Raw genomic sequence first — 16,293 nt, forward strand, 5'->3', positions numbered from 1 at the left:
GCTTACCCACATCAATGCTTACCCACTCTGTTCACTGCTATCAGGTGATAATAATATTATATTAACATCAATATGTAATAACACCATAACTCTACAGTAAAAACAGAAGCAGCACAATGAAGCTAATAGCAATGACAATAACATAATGAGCACCAACAGTGCTTACTCTGTGCCAGCCTCTATTCTTAGTATATGTATATTAATTCATTTGATCCTCCAAATAATCCTATTATGAGGGTACCATTATCACCGTGGTCTTATAGCGGGGGAAGCTGCAGTACAAAAGATTGGCTAACTTGCCCCAGATCACCCTGCAGATGTGTAGCAGAGCCTGTGTTGCCCAGGGAGTTTTGGCCAGAGCCAGTGAGGACAGTGTGTATCAAGGAACACACACACCTTAGTTCAGTGTACGGGAGAGCATCAGAAAGAATGGATCTGCTAGTTGTTGGACTACACAGCCAGGCGGCGTGGGATTGCAGGCCTTAGCACACACTGTTCATCAATTATGTAAGCAAGGAGTTGGATGGCCAGCCCTCTAACAAGAATGTTGAAAGGGGTCTTCCCAGGCAGGGGAGGTAATGCTGTGTGGCCTCCATTGTTCTCTCAAATCTAAGTTTCTGAGATTCTACAAATTTCCATATGTACCAACTGACAGAAAAGTAAAACAAAAAGAGTCAACCCCAAGCATAACTGGAAGAAAGTAAGTTACCTACAACAACAACAACAAAATGGCCAAGAATAAGGGCTTTCTTTTTAAGTTAGGGAGGGAAGACGATGAAGATCTCCAGGCCCATCCAGGACAGGATGTTGGGAGGTTTCCAGATCTTCCAAGATCAGCCTACAAACCTTTCTCTAATTGATGTATTTTAATGTGAGCTTTGTAGATTCTAAAGGGTTTTCCCAGCCACTGTCTCGTCTTCCCTGATCTGTATAAAAATAAGCTTATGCTTTGTCCCATTCCCTGTTCATCTCTGTTCTTTCTTTTCCTTCCTTTCTTCCTTCCTTCCTTCCTTCCTTCCTTCCTTCCTTCCTTCCTTCCTTCCAGCCATGTGGTAAACGCAGTGCCTGTTTATGGGAGGCAGAACTAGCTTTATTAAAGAGCCAATTTTATAGATGAAGAAACAGACTCAAAGCTAAGAAGTAACTCAGGCAAAAATCACATAATAAATACATGGTAAATGAGAACACAGAGCCTACAGTTTTAGCACATCTCAAAAATTCGTTCTAGTAAGTCATGTATTTTCAAACTTCTGCCCAGCTCTGAGCCTAGTGCACATACACCAAGCCCACATAAACGTTCACTGACTGAGCGAGGCTGTCTCCCCAGCGTCTCTGACAGTAAGACCTCCATCTCCCTCCATCTCCCACCATTTATTTCTGCTCTCTCAAGTGTCCTTATGGCCACAAAATGGGCTACAAACTTGATTTCTGCACTGTCATAGTATTATATCAAAGGCACATACATTTTTATTAAAAAAGGAATTAATTGCTTTGAAAGAAATAATATGAGCAGTGAAAAGATTGTGGTCATGATACTGAGGACAATACAAATAAGCTACTTGAAAGTAAAAATCTAACGTAATCTTATAAGTATAAAGGACAATGTGTTTTCACTGAAGCACTGTCTTTCAAAATATAGGTGACAGCTAAAGCCACAAAGTTCTCTAAATCAAAGACACTGAATAGGTTTTTTTGTGGATTTTGTTGTTTTGTTGAGTTAACCTGGCAAACTCCCCAATAATTGATATTTAGGTACAGCACACACAAGTAGACCTCATTTGAAGAAAAGCATATCAAACCAACCAAAAAGATAAATCAGTTTTTCTTCTAAAACTCAGCTTTCTTTAGGGCCAGTTCCAACTACATTTATAGAAATTTAAGGAAAGTGCCTTTGTATAAAATAACAGATGGCTGCATTTAAGAACTGCTAAAATCTCAAGATTTAACCACATATGCTGTTCAAAGCCTCTGGACAGAGGTCACCTCCCAGCATTTCTGTGAAACAACAGACCAAGTATATCTTAATAATGTCAGACTCCTGAGCACACCATGTCTAGGGGACACTTAGCTGTTTTTACTTTTAAATTATGTCATCTAATTCTTCACAAGTAATATTTAATTTTTTTCTATGAAAAGGGTAATATACAGAGTAAGATTTATGTTAGTCCTGAAAACAGAAAATCAGGGCCATGTGATTTTCATAAACACCACTGAACTATCCAAAAAAATCAGTGAGGGCTAATATTGTTGCTGTGATTAAGCATCAAGTTTGCCTTTATGATTTTTATTATTCAGAGCAAAAGCTCTCATTATCAGCAGGGAGGAAACACACCTGTTTTCTCAAGAACAACAGCATGGCTCTGGCCAGTGTGGCTCAGTTGGTTGGAGCACTGTCCCATAAACTGAAAGGTCACCGGTTCAATTCCTGATTGGGACACATGTCTGGGTTGCAGGTTCAGTACCTAGTTGGGGCACATGTGGAAAGCAACCAATTGATGTTTCTCTCTCTTCCTTCTGCTCTCTTTGGGGGAAAAAAAAAAGATTTCAGCTTCTCCAAGTTCTCTGTTTAAAAAAATAATTTACAACTGGCTTTCTATAGAAGTCCTTTGGCTTGACATAATGGTAAGTGTTCTCTTAAGCCTAATAAAAGCCCTAAACTGTCAAAATTCAAAAGCAATGAAGGTGAACAGAAAGAGTGCTGGTCATCAGGTATGAACAGTGGACGATGGGCAGCTAATGCCCACTAAGGGATTTGCCTTTGGCCTCAGGTTCATCATTTATATAACAGATGAGCATAGACAGGATTTTTACGGTGCCTCCCTCATTATGATCAGAACTGAAACTAACATCCATTGAGCCCTACTGTAGGCCAAGCATTGGGCTAAGTATTATAAATACTGCGCCTCTGAGACTCAGAACAATCTAGTCAGTTGGTTTTATTACACCTATTGTACAGAAGAGAGAAAGGAAGTTTAGAGAATTGAAGCCATTCACCCAAAGTCTTACAAGACGTGGCAGATACAGTATCCGAGACACAGTGCATCTGCCAGAGCCTGGCCTCTTCCCTCCCACTCCAAGTGGCCCAGGGCAGGTGAACGGATCCTCTCACAGCTCCATGCTTTTCCCACCAGGGGGCGTGGTCGAAGCTTACCCACCTGCAGAAAGTGTCACCAACCTAACGGTGGACATGCTGATAGAGCCCAATGGAGAAGTCAGGGTGCTGTCAACAGGGGACCAGTTTCATGCGGAAGGCCCCTTCATCTCCTCCGGTACCACTGTTCCTCAGGCCTCCGTGGATCCTCAAGTCCTCATTTCTCTGTGCCTCCAAATTGGAAACGCTTGTAAAATGAGAAATGTGATTGGTTACTTTTCTATAGACCTGGTGACCTTTATTGATCCAAGCACCATGGAACAGCAGGTAAGTCACTTGATGCCACGTGAAAGACTAAAATATGTAGACCCCATACTGTCCACATCCATGCAAGAGGACATATAAGGGAAATTCTAAGATTCACAGCTCACCCGGTGAGCTGACTATAAATGCAGCGTGTACACGGTCCATGCCAATCCATGTGAGATGAGGCTTTATGTCTGGAAATACAGGACCAGGGTCTTCTTGTGTGGGTACAGTTGGAGTTTGAATGACTGTAGGTCATGCCACATAGCTCTGTTGATTGGGCCTTAATTCTCTGCCTGTGTCTTCTCGTGAGACTCTTTTATGCCATCTAGGAATAGAACCTGTCTGGAACCTGTTTATAAATAGGACGTCAGTCACTCGAAAGGAATCAAGAGTCTTTGTTTCTGTTCCTTTTTTCAGTAGTTCACCAGCAACTCAGGTTGTTGAGAAATATTTTATACATATAAAAAGGTTTGAAGCCCCACTGACCCCTTGATTTCAGTTCTGACATTTGACCTTTTAAGCCACTAAGTTTGTGGAGATTTGTGACCATAACAGTTTGGTTGCACTTTCTGCATTTTCATTTTCAAAAGTAAGCATGCATTATATTTGTAATCAGGAAAATTTGAATAATGGAAATAATAAGTTTATATAGTACGTTATAGTTTACAAAGCACTTTCACATACATACATGATCTTATATACAAACACACACAACTTGCAGTGGACATGGAAATCAGAAAGCTGAGGTGACTGCACCCATCTCAAATTCCTGCTCTCTGCCCCAGCTGGGCCCCGTAACTGACCATGCTGGCATGGTAGGAGAAGAGAGGACCAGGGTCCTAAGAAAGGTAGATAAAACAACAATGGAGCTCTAAGGACGGACCCACAATTATGAATCAGGTCCAGATGAGAGGGTGGAAAATCCTGTCCAGATTTGAGGAGATAAGAGTAAGATTCTAGGGTGGCCGAATGGAGGAATGGCTTGGAAATGTAGAGGGTAAATACTGGGATCATCAGGGAGAACCCAGGATCACTTGGGGATCAGAGGAAAGAGGCCAGTCCTGGGAAGTGGAGCTGGTAGGAGGATAGTACAAAACCATTCCTGCCGGGGCACTTAGGTCCAAGACTCCAGTGCCCTAGGGATGGGGTGATTCCATGCAGATACATGGAATTACAAGGCAGCCATGTTGGAAAGTTAACTTCTCACGTAAGGTGATGGGAGGGGCCCTGCCCCATGTTACCATGAAGGGACCCAACCCTTAAACAAAGACTAGCATATCTATTTCCAAACCCAGTGTATCCTGGATGGCAGCATCTCATAGGTTCCAGGAACGCCATGAAGCACCTACCAATGACCCTGAGGACAGATGGCCATGTGCATTGAACAAATACTTTCCAAGGGCCCAGTCTTCTCCATGCTAGATATTAAGGGAACAGAGATTAAAGCAAACATGTCCCCTGTATTGAGGAAGCTCATTTCACATCCATCATCCGGTTTCATTTGATATACATGCACCCAGTTGTTTTGTCCTCTTACTGGTTCTTAGGTATAAGTATTGCCTCCATGAGGTTTCTAAATCCTCTAGAAAGCACTGGACCTTGCAATGTTTTTTAACCTTTTCATGATGTCTAACACAGTGATAGTCACATGATAGCCAGTCGGTTGATGGACTTCTGAAAATTCTTGAAGACCCTGGTCTGTTGCACTTACTTATTCGTGTGTAGGAAATTCTAAAAGAAAGAACAAGTGTTTATTGAGCATCTATTATGTACAAGCCATTATGGCAGGTGCTAGAGAGGCTGCAATGATGCAAAAGAGTGGTGGTGCCTGCCCTTAGGGAGTTCACAATCTATCTGGGGAGTCAGACCTAAAAAGTGAATTACAAGAAAAAGTTTTAAGTGACAACTACATGGAACAATAAAAAGAGACATCAAAAAGGTAATGTTAGTTTAACTGCCTTCTGTTTGGAACAATCAAGAACAGTTTTTACAGAGTATGTGGGATTTGAGCTGAAAGATAATTAGGATTGAAGGAGGGTAACAAAGAGGGATGAAGATGCTGTGACGGGTGGTGATGGAAAAGGACAAATCACATATGGCTAAAGTGATGACCTAAGTCTTACAAATATCATACCTGATTTATCTCCTGTAAATATGCATTTATATATCATTCTCCAGCTCCTTTTCTTTATATAAAATCACTAAACAAATATGTTAGCAAAAATGATTTCTGTTGAAATTCTCAGATCAAAACTTATTTGTTTTTAAATAATTGTGAACTTTTGAAATAACTATCTCTGCTATGAGCATTGATGCTATTATCCTTAAAAAGAAAGAAAGAAAGAAAGAAAGAAAGAAAGAAAGGAAGGAAGGAAGGAAGGAAGGAAGGAAGGAAGGAAGGAAGGAAGGAAGGAAGGAAGAAAGAAAGAAAGAAAGAAAGAAAGAAAGAAAGAAAGAAAGAAAGAAAGAAAGAAAAGAAAGAAAGAAAATCCAATCTTAAAGAAAAGAGTTTAGTTGAAAAACAGTGGCAGGCAACAAGGGAGGGCCCTTCCTGGATACAAAAGGGAATGAGACTAGTTACAAAGTATAAATTGAGAGGCAAGACAAAAATGGAGGCCCTGTGCATATCACAGAATATCCTGTATATTCTGAAAACTATTTCTAAGAGGTACTAATATAAATTTATCAGCCTAGAATTGAAAAAAAGGAGATGGTTGAGAATATTTTCACCATGATGGGTAACGGGTTCTGGCCCCAGTCTTCCCACTTGCCAATTGTGATACTTCAGACAACCCCCTGGATCTCCCTGAGCCTGGTTTTCTCATTGACAAATGGTGACTTCATGCCCTCCTTCCCACAGGATGTTCTGAGAGGCTGAGCAGGTATAAGGTGCTGTTCTTATTAAATCAAATGACATTATCACATGGAAAGCTGTCACCAAGCCCTCAGCAGGTTCTCAAACTGTGAATGGAATCTGAATTGAATTAGCATTAGTTTTAAAAGTCAGTGAGCATCTTTATCATCATAAAGTGATATATAAGCATCAGAAATGAATATATTTATTTCAGAGAGTGGAAACCCAAGGTCCACAGAAATATCATAATTCCTTCTTATTCATTGCTGTATACTCAGCACCTACCACCATGTTTAGCATATAATAGATTCACAATAAATATGTATTAAATGAATAAATGAATACTTCTCTCGAGTCCCTCTCTAGTACTCTCATTTGCAAGATCTCCCTATCTCTCTTTTCAAGATACACAAGGTATTCTCCAAGGGAGCTCAATGAGATTTACTTTTTCTCTTTAGGGAAGGTATTTTATTTATATATAAGAAAGTTAACAGAGTATATCTAAATTAAAATTTAATAAGCCTTCAGTATAAACAGAAGTGACTATTATTCAGTGTTTTTTAATGCTATAGTAGGCACATTGTTAATCACAAGTTAATAAATACCTAGTATAGTGAAAATAAATCCTAAAGGGTTTTGAAGTGTTAAAGTAAAATACCTGCCCTTTAAAAGATCTGCATCTTTGGGTCAATGAAACAGACTGTAATGTACAAGAAATAATAAAGATGATGGTGGCGATAATGACTTCTATAATAAATACTAAGGCAATGGCAATGATGACAATAAATTTTACAGTGACAATTACAATTTTGTGTCTTAACACTGATAGTGCAAGTAATCTAGTGGCCAACTTTGCTTATATAAAATGTCATCATATGTGACTGTCCTTAAATGTTGGGTTAACTCCCTTATGTTATAAACCTTGACTTCCAGAAAGCTGAACGCAAACCTAAACATCAACTCCTGGGTAAAACTTTGGTTGGTCTATGTATATCATAGACCCAGTTCCTCTGTTTATACCCAGTCATCTCACCCAGGACTTCAGACACCTACTCTCATCATGGAGATCCTTGCTTTCTTTTGCATGAAATGCCGACACTTCCCTCTGGACTCAGAGGCCTCAAGATGAGCAAATCTGGGCACTCACACTGCACCCTGTGCTCTGCAGGAGGCACCACAGCTCTGCAGGACTCAGGAGAGCAGCAGCTAGGGGAAAAGAAAAGGCTCCCTGCTGATGCTAAGAAAGGCCAGAAGACTCTCCACACACATATCACAAAAACAAAGCTGAGCAGCCTTTCCTACTTCCAGCTGTCACCTACTTTGGTGTGATAAATTTTGCCTTGCAGCAACCCAAGTGTCCATCAATAGACAAGGGACAAGGGAATAAAGAAGATGCGGTACATATATACAGTAAAATATTCCTCAGCCATGAAAAAGAATTATATCTTACCATTTGCGACAGCGTGGATGGACCTAGAAGATATTATACTAAGTAAAATAAGTCAGAGAAAGACAAATACCATATGATTTCACTTATATGTGGAATCTAAAGAACAAACAAAACAGAAACAAACTCACAGAAAACAGAAAACAAACAGGTTTGCCAGACAGGAGAGGGGTTAGGGAGCTGGGTAAAAAAGGTGAAGGAATAAGTACAAATTGGCAGTTACGGAATAATCACAGAGATGTAAAGTACAGCATAGAGCGTACAGTCAATAATATTGTAATAACCATGCATGGTGCCAGGTGGGTACTAGAATAATTGGGGGGAACACCTCATAAATGATATAATTGTCTAAACACTACGCTGTATACCTGAAACTAATAGAAAATAATACTGAATGCCATCTGTAATTGAAAAATAAAATTTTAAAAAGATGAATTGTATTTTAAAAGGTAAAGTTTAAAGCCTAAAAAGTTTTTTGCCTTGCAAAGTTGTCCTTAACATTCATTTTAACTTAATTTTACCTGTACTGTAATGTCAGGTGACAAAGTACAGGGTAATTTGCCCTGGGCCTTACCTATTTCTTAAAACAGCCCTGAACTGCCCACTCTCCCATCATGTGACACTGTTGTTTTTTCCATTGATCATTTCCAAAGTACTCTCTAGGACAAGCAAGCTGACATGCTTGGGGACTCCCATGCTCAATAAACGCATTCTCTTCCTTTCTCCCACAAGCTGCCTTCATTCCTGCAGCTTGCCTTGCCTTCCTTTTCTGTCAGTATACCATTTCCCTTCTTTCAAAACGTTTCACAATCCAATTCCTCATGGAAACCCACCTTAATTAATCCCACTCCAACTGCCGCTCCGTTCCCCAGCTTCTCAGAGCTGAGGTATAGTATCAATGGCCAGAGTAATTATGAACGGTAACATTAACAATTTATTGAATTTTTGTCAAGTGCCAGGCACTCTGGTATGTATTTTACATGTAATAGTCCTAATGCTCACACCTTGAGAAATGGATATTATTATCCCTAATTTACAAGTGAGGACTGAGGCTAGAGTGACATGTTCAAGGTCACACAGTTACTAAGTGGCAAATCCAGGGTTCAAACTATGACAGGGTTCAAAGCAAGCTGGCTGCTGAGCCACTCCTTCTCTCACAGCAGATACTCCCTGTGGTGCTGCACTGAATTGATGGTAACATGCTTTGTAAGTCACTCCCTCCTCCTCAAGTACCATCACCAAAGAAAATGTATGTTTCTCTGGTATATTCTCAATATGCTTGTCGAATTGAGTTGAACAGCTTAAAGCCAGAAAACACATCTCCTATTTTTTTTTAATATATTCCATCCTTGTGCTCAGCACATAAGGTAATCATTAAATGTTAATGACTAAGCGGAATGGAATAAAATCAGTGTTGTGGTAGCCATTTTTAAGCCTTAAGAGCTGAAGTGAGCAAGCCCATACGCAGCACCGCAGCTGGGAGCGCCATATTGCCACTGAGCCAGAAGGTGAATTCATGGGATGGGAACATTGAAAACAGACACCACAAGAATGGTTAAGTCAGTTTTCCAAACCACTTTCTACAAGTAGCTATTGCTTTTTTTCTCCATAATAATTTCACAGTAATTAGCCTGCTAAGGTGAAAAATCCCAGGGGAAAAAAAAAACCAAAAAACCCTGAGAGTCAGAGGAATTCAAAATAAGCAATAATTATTGGGTAACAGTCGGAGGTTATGTGGACAATGGTAGCCATTCTATCTAGCTGGTCAACAATGTCAGAGGACTGCCATCTAGATTTCTAGTATGGGCTTTACCTTTCAGAATAAATGCCTTTGCTCTCGTCATTAAATTAGTGAAACCCAATCTCACATTCCAACACACACGGACATCAAAATGTGTATTTGGTGAGGAATAGTGTCTTATGCTATCAATCTGTTTCCTTTTGCTTTCTTTGCTCATAGCACGAAATTTTCTACTTTTTGCCAGAACCTTACTATGTAGCTTTTTAACTTAATTAAATATATAGGCAATTACTGACACCATCTGTCTTCATAGAAAAAGCACAAGAAATGACACAAAAGACTGGAATTCTGAAGGGAATATTTAACAAACATAACCTTCTAACTCTACTATAGCAATATTTGTTTTTAGAAGCCCTCATGTTATTTTAAACATTTTATTTTTTTCAAAAATAATGAATTTGAGCTATACTTAAAATGTAATGGCTTTGGTATGATTTTTTAAAAAGAAAATATCAGTAATCCATTGCCTTTTCAGTAAAACAAAAACTTAAACATGCCGTAGAACATCTGTTACCAGTACAGTCTAACAGAGCACTTAAAAATCCTTTAAAATCCCTGAAAACCTTTATAAAGTTGCATGAATCTTTTGCATAAATAGAACTGTATACGATTCCTTTTAAAATACATTGTGCTTTCTTAAACATAAGCTCCATTAGAATGCCTGTTGTTCCAAACCCTTATAAACAAGTCAATGAAATGGCTTTCCTTCTTGAGGGAGTCGGTCTTCCCCTATCATGCCAAATTGCTGGTCTACTCTATAGAGTACCTACTTATTTACGTCTGTTTTTTCATTGTTTTTCCAATTTTCCTTTTGAGACATTTCCACAAATGTCTCAATGTAAATAATATCAAACCTACCCATTGAAAGTTGATCAAGCGAAGTCAGGAACCAATACAAAATACAAATACAAATAAATGACAAAATTCACCTCCCATAAGGAGAACATAGGCAGGAAATACAAAGGAATTGTACAGAGAAGAGTCACGGTGGCTCCAAGAAGAACAGGGGCTTTCCTGGTGTTGGCAGCTACCACAGAGGGGCTCATCTGGGTCCTCCTGAAGCTCTTCCCTGAACTGGAAAAACAGGTTTTGAATATCTGAACTCCATGTGGCAGCAACTAAATGCCCTACCCTCCTTAAATAGAAGTGTGCACAAGAGGTCATCTCTATGAAGGCAAATATGAAGAAGACACTTTTCAAAGAAATAACTATAAAATTTCCACACATATTGAAGATTTATGACATACCAAAGAATATGCGCTGTCACATTTGAGGAGGGGAAAAAACAACAATGTATGTATTTTGAAATTTTTTTATTCACTTGTTGATGAAGAAAATAATGAAGTCATTTCATAATTATTTTCTATAAATGGCCTGGAAGACTCTGTATAAAATGCTTAGCAAAGACAGGTACAGCTAGAACGAAGAAGTTGCACTTATCTGCCATGACTTAACGGGCCTTCTAGTGCATTCTCTTGAGGATGAGAAGCAGAGAGGAAAGGAGGAAGGAAGAAAGGAAATACCTCCCTTAACGCTGTTTCTTTCATTTGCTAGAAATTGATCCTGGGAACAAATGGTGTCAGAGGGTGTTGGTGGGCAGAAAGCAGCCTCTGGGGCAAGCTCAGAGGAGCAGAGGCCTGAGGTTGCAGAGCCCAAAGGCTAACCAACACTCACTCAGGTGAAACTAACTACTGGGTGATTTGCTCTCAGCAGCTACTCAGTTGGAACTTTCCCAGGGCCCTGAAGCTCTCCCCATACACTTCTGGAAAGTACCATAAGACTTTTGTTGATCACAGGGGAACCTTGGCTTTCTGCCTACACTGAAGGAAAATATTTCTTTGCCCTTATGCAGCTTATTTATTATAGGCTCTCAGAGTGCTTTACAGACAAGTAATGGGGAAGTTGAGGCAGAGAGGTGTTAAATAACTTGCCCAAAGTCCCACAGTAAATCACAGCCTTCCTCAGCTTCAGACCATCTAGGAACTAGTGGAGCTTCTGGATGTGACCAGCAGCCTCATGATGCTCGCTGCCATTCCACCAAGCATCTGTTTCCCACCCCAGGTGAAAAATAATCTCCAAAGTCACGCCCAGGAGAGAAAACCTGGACTTCAGAGTCAGGCCCACCTGGATCCTAAACCTAGCCCTGCCACTTAGCTGTGGAACTTGGGCACATTTCTGAGTTCTTTGAGTCTCCACTTCCACTTCTATAAAATGAGGATGTTAATATCTACCTCACAACGCTGTGGGATGACATGAGAAAATACTTTCCAGAGTGCCTTGTATATAATAGGCACTTAATATACATTAATTTCCATTCCCCTTTCCTTCCACAAGTCTCCCTCCTAGAGCCTGTCCTCCAGGCAGGCACATCAGCAGCTTTCTAAATATTGCTGCCATCAAAAAAGAAAGCATACTGGCTGGATTGGGTTCTGAATCTTTCCAACGCCAGAGTCCCCAGACTACTAAGGCAAAGTCGTGGGATCCATATTGATCTCTCAGATAACCAACTTCAGAAGGTTCCATTATGGTAAACAGTCCTCTGCCATCAGCAAATGAGTCAGGATTTATTGGATTACTGGATTAACATGAAGGGGATGAGGAAGTGTCCCTGGCCGGGAGCTTGGGGGAGGAGGGCTCCTCAAGCCACAGAAGCCAGGCCAAGCTGCTAGGAGAACCCTGGAATGAGTAACAGGAGGGAGGAAGAAAAATGGACATACTCAAGACAAAGCTTCCTGTGCCATGTGCCCACTGACCAGCCCAGCTGTTTCTCTAGATTTGGCCAGGCCCGGCCTGAGTCCAGGAGGTGATACAAAATGAAAACCTGCAGTGGGAAGTGCGGGGAAGTACAACATCTCCTAGAAAAGTAACACTGTGTCCTCAGAGCTAATTGGGTCTCTTCGACAGATGCTAATATATTATCCCTTCCAGCCCATGACTGCTTATTGGGCCCCAGGTATTAACCCTTGCTGGGCACCGGTTTGCTTTAGTGTAGGTAGCAGATAGTTTTTACCCACATATGGAAATGCTTTTTAAGGTATAGACTTGAAGAATACCTAGAATAAATTCAGAGGGCAGCCCTAACGGGTGTGGCTCAGGGGGGTTAGGCATTGTCCCACAAACTGAAAGGTCACTGGTTCAATTCCCAGTAAGGGCACATGCCTGGGTTGTGGGCCAGGTCTGGGGTGTGTGAGAGGCAACCAACTGATGTTGTTCTCCCTTTCGTTCTCGCTCCCTTCTTCTCTCTATAAAAATAAATAAAATTTTCCAAGAAAAGAAAAAAAATTAAATTCAGAAGGCAGTTTGGGAGATAATTTATCACAGACTTCCTCATTCATTCGTTATTTACACACTCGTGTAGTACAAACAAGGGGCCATACAAACTGTGTAGGTGTCCTTCCAAAAACGGGTCTCCCGGAAGCTGGTGTGTGTGTAACATCTTTATTGAGATATCACATGCCATAAAATTCACCCTTAAGTATACACTGCAGTGTTTTTTAGCATAGTCTCAGAATTATACAACCATCACCAGTATCTAATTTTAGACCATTTCCCTTGCACACAAAATAGCCCTGAATCTGCTAGAAATCATTCCCATACCCTCTTCCCCTGAGCCATGGAAACTATATTCTGTCTCTAAGAATTTTCCTACTCTGGACATTTCATATAAATGAGCTCATATAGTATGTGGTCTTTTGTGACTGACTTCTTTCACCTAACATGATATTTTTAAGGTTCATTATGTTATAGCATGAGTCAATGCTTCATTCTTTTTAATGGCTGAATAATATTCCATCGTGTGGCTATACCACATTTTGTTTATCTGTTGATCAGTTGATGGACATTTGGGTTGCTTCCATTTTTTTACTATTACAATGTTACAAACATTCATGTAAAAGTTTTTGTGTGTAAATGTTTTTATTTTTCCTGGTTATATACATAGAGGTAGAATTGATGGGTCATACGGTAGCTGAAAGTTTTACTTTTTGAGGAACTGCCAAACTGTTTTTTAAAGTGGTTGCACCATTTTACAATCTCACTATCAATGTATGAAGATTCCAATTTCTTCATATCTTTGCCAACACTTGCTATTGTCTTTTCATTTCAGTCATCCTTGTGGGTTTGAAGTGATATCTCTCTTGTCTGTGTTTTAAAGGAGAGATTTTATTTGTCCTTGTGTTCTTTAATTGGATCATCCAACAAATTTATTGTGCACACTTATATCCAGCAGGAGGGCTGTGCTAGACATTGTGCAGGATGCAGAGATGAATAAGAGAAGTGCCCATTTCTGGTCTAATTCTCCTCTCTAGGAATTTCCAAATATAAACAAACTTGCCTTGGACTTGCAATCGTGAGCTCTGAGCTCTGGTCTGAACTCTGCTCCTAACCTGGTCTCCTTCCCCCTTCAGCCTTGTGCCTGGAGTGTGAGGGGGCTAGACTAGAACAACTCCAAGGCTGTAGCTCTGACATTCTGTGTTTCTTGTGTACATACGCTGGTGCAGCTGTTGAGACCGTGGAACGAAAGGCGAGCTCTGTGCCAACTCATTGCACCAAAGGGGCCAGTGCTGCGTGCTCACCCACATCGGTTTTGCATGGCAGTCTCCCACGTCTGTGAGGTCTAGGCCCAGGAATCCTTCCCGACAGGAACTACAGAACAAGAGCTTTCTGCTTTGAAAATTCGCCCTAAAAGCCTTTTAGAGATTATTTGTGGTAATTTTGAAGGACCACTTCTCAATAAACAAATCATTCACCAGCCCTGACATTTATAATGTGACAATTAAAGAAGGAAAATAAGTATCTATAGCATGGGGTTATTATATTGAATTGTTGAATTGTCATGGAAGAAGCATATACAATTACTATTCCTGGAAAGCTGTAATAGGTTATAACGATTGGGTTTTCATGTTTATTATAGTTTAGTGCTTAATATCAAAATGAAAAAGACTCGCCTTCCCAAAATTCGTAATAAAAAAAAAAGTGAGGAAATACTTAAAAAGAAAAAAGTGAGTGATTCTATACATTAAGAATACAAATAATATCAGTTAAGCCATCAGTCTTAAAAGTAAAGAGGGGGGATAATAAGTTTATAAAAGAAGCAGGGGAAACTTGGGAAAGGAAGCCAAGAAGGCAAGGGTATATGAAAAGATTTGTGATTTTGTTTGTTTTTTTTACAAAAGTGAAAAACAAAGGCAGCTGTTGATGATGCAGGTTTAATTTCAATATCTTTCATTTTATATCCTCAAATTAATTTTGAACATAGTTGCTGCAAATCCTGAAAAAATTTCCTAAGTCACAGAGAAAATTCTGGCACTACAAAGAGATCGGGTTATTAATGCTGATAATTTGGTCCCATGGAAACTGTGGGCTTTCATCCCAGCACTTCTCCTAAGTGAGGGAAGTGAGCGAGTCAGTTCACCTCCCAGAGTCCTTATTCATAAATGAGGACATGGGAATGATGGAGGTCAATTTAGGTCTGCAGGACAGAGCTGTTTAAGACCTCTCTGAGCTCTCAGTGTTTTTGGTTTTAGAGATTTCATCATCCTCTATCATATCAAATGTACTAAATGTACTCTCATGGAATAAACATGACTGCATAAGAATTGCATTTCACTGACCTGTCAGTTTAGTTGATCTTTTTAAAATGTTTATGGTTATTTTGCAGTTTTCTTATTTGGGAGCCAGTAGCTTTTTTTTCCCCCCCAGAATCCAAACATTTCGAAGGCCTTTGAAAATCGTGGAGGCCCTAGGCATGGAGGACTGCTGGGTCTTGAGCGTTCAGTGGCAGGGCCCAGATTTTTTGCTGCCTCTGGCCCCAGGACTCCAGAGGCCCACTATAAGGCAGCGTCCGGGGTAGATGGTACAGAGAATGGTTGCCCTTTATTGCTCAGCGACAGCCTTGCGGAGCAGTGATTTAGATCGTGCCCAGAAGGATAAATAGGATTAATAAAGACAGAAGGGAAGGCCTCCAAGATGAATACTAAGAATCTCAACGGTTGATCAGGACCCAGATGACTGTCCCACTCAGCAGCAACCGCAGTTCTTTGCCTCTGCAAGAGCCTGGGCCATCCCAGAATCCGCCACTAGGTGGCAACATGCCAAGAGGCTGCAATCCCTCTGCCTATTGACTTTTTATGTAATTCCAACGATTCTTAACAAATAGCATAATCATATTATCTTATTAACTGAACATTCTTGCAGTGCCCTGTGCCACCTTCTTCAAAATAAAGTATCAGGTGAGTTATTTACCACAACAGCGAGCTTGATGCTGCCTGGTGATTCAAAGACAAAAGGGAGAAGAGAGAGCACCAAGAAAGTACATTCTCAGTGTGAAAGCCAGGATTCTGGAGCCTGTTTTTAAACAGCATCTGAGAAGAGGTCAATATGCTCCCAGTCTTTGGAAAGCAGGCAAGGATACCAAAGTCAAGAGCCAAGCAAGGGAGTTCTTACGCCCACCCCAGATTCTGTTCCTAAAGTCACACAGGAAAGAAGTCAAGGTCCAAAGAGATGTGTGTCCACCACTCCCCACAATACTAGTCTTACACAGTGTCTCCTGTAGTCCCTGATCCTCACAAAGCCTCAGAAATAAAGACTGTTAATAGACAAGGAAACTGAGGCGCAGAGGGGAGGAAGTTGAGATCAACATGATCAACACGGAGACTGAAGGGCAAGGCCAACTCTGCCGCTGATGTGCAGTGTTCTTCCTCATCGAAGCTACTTGCCTCCACCACTTCTTTTACCCTCTGGTATTACCAGGCTGGTCCAGCCACCATCATCTCTCACCCAGGTTACTGCAG

At 40.5% G+C, this 16,293-nt stretch overlaps 1 protein-coding gene across 1 annotated transcript in view; it reads left to right on the forward strand.

Annotated features, from left to right (window-relative positions):
- Positions 1 to 16,293, forward strand: part of LOC150016688 (IQ domain-containing protein H-like) — an 89,246-nt gene that overhangs the window by 47,604 nt on the left and 25,349 nt on the right. Inside the window, 1 exon segment of the mRNA XM_090270821.1 lies at positions 3,132 to 3,418. Coding sequence (XP_090126947.1) covers positions 3,132 to 3,418 — 287 coding nt within the window.

The sequence above is a fragment of the Furipterus horrens genome, unplaced genomic scaffold (assembly GCF_987537825.1).
Source record: "Furipterus horrens unplaced genomic scaffold, mFurHor1.1.pri manual_scaffold_3, whole genome shotgun sequence".
Taxonomy (NCBI): Eukaryota; Metazoa; Chordata; class Mammalia; order Chiroptera; family Furipteridae; genus Furipterus; species Furipterus horrens.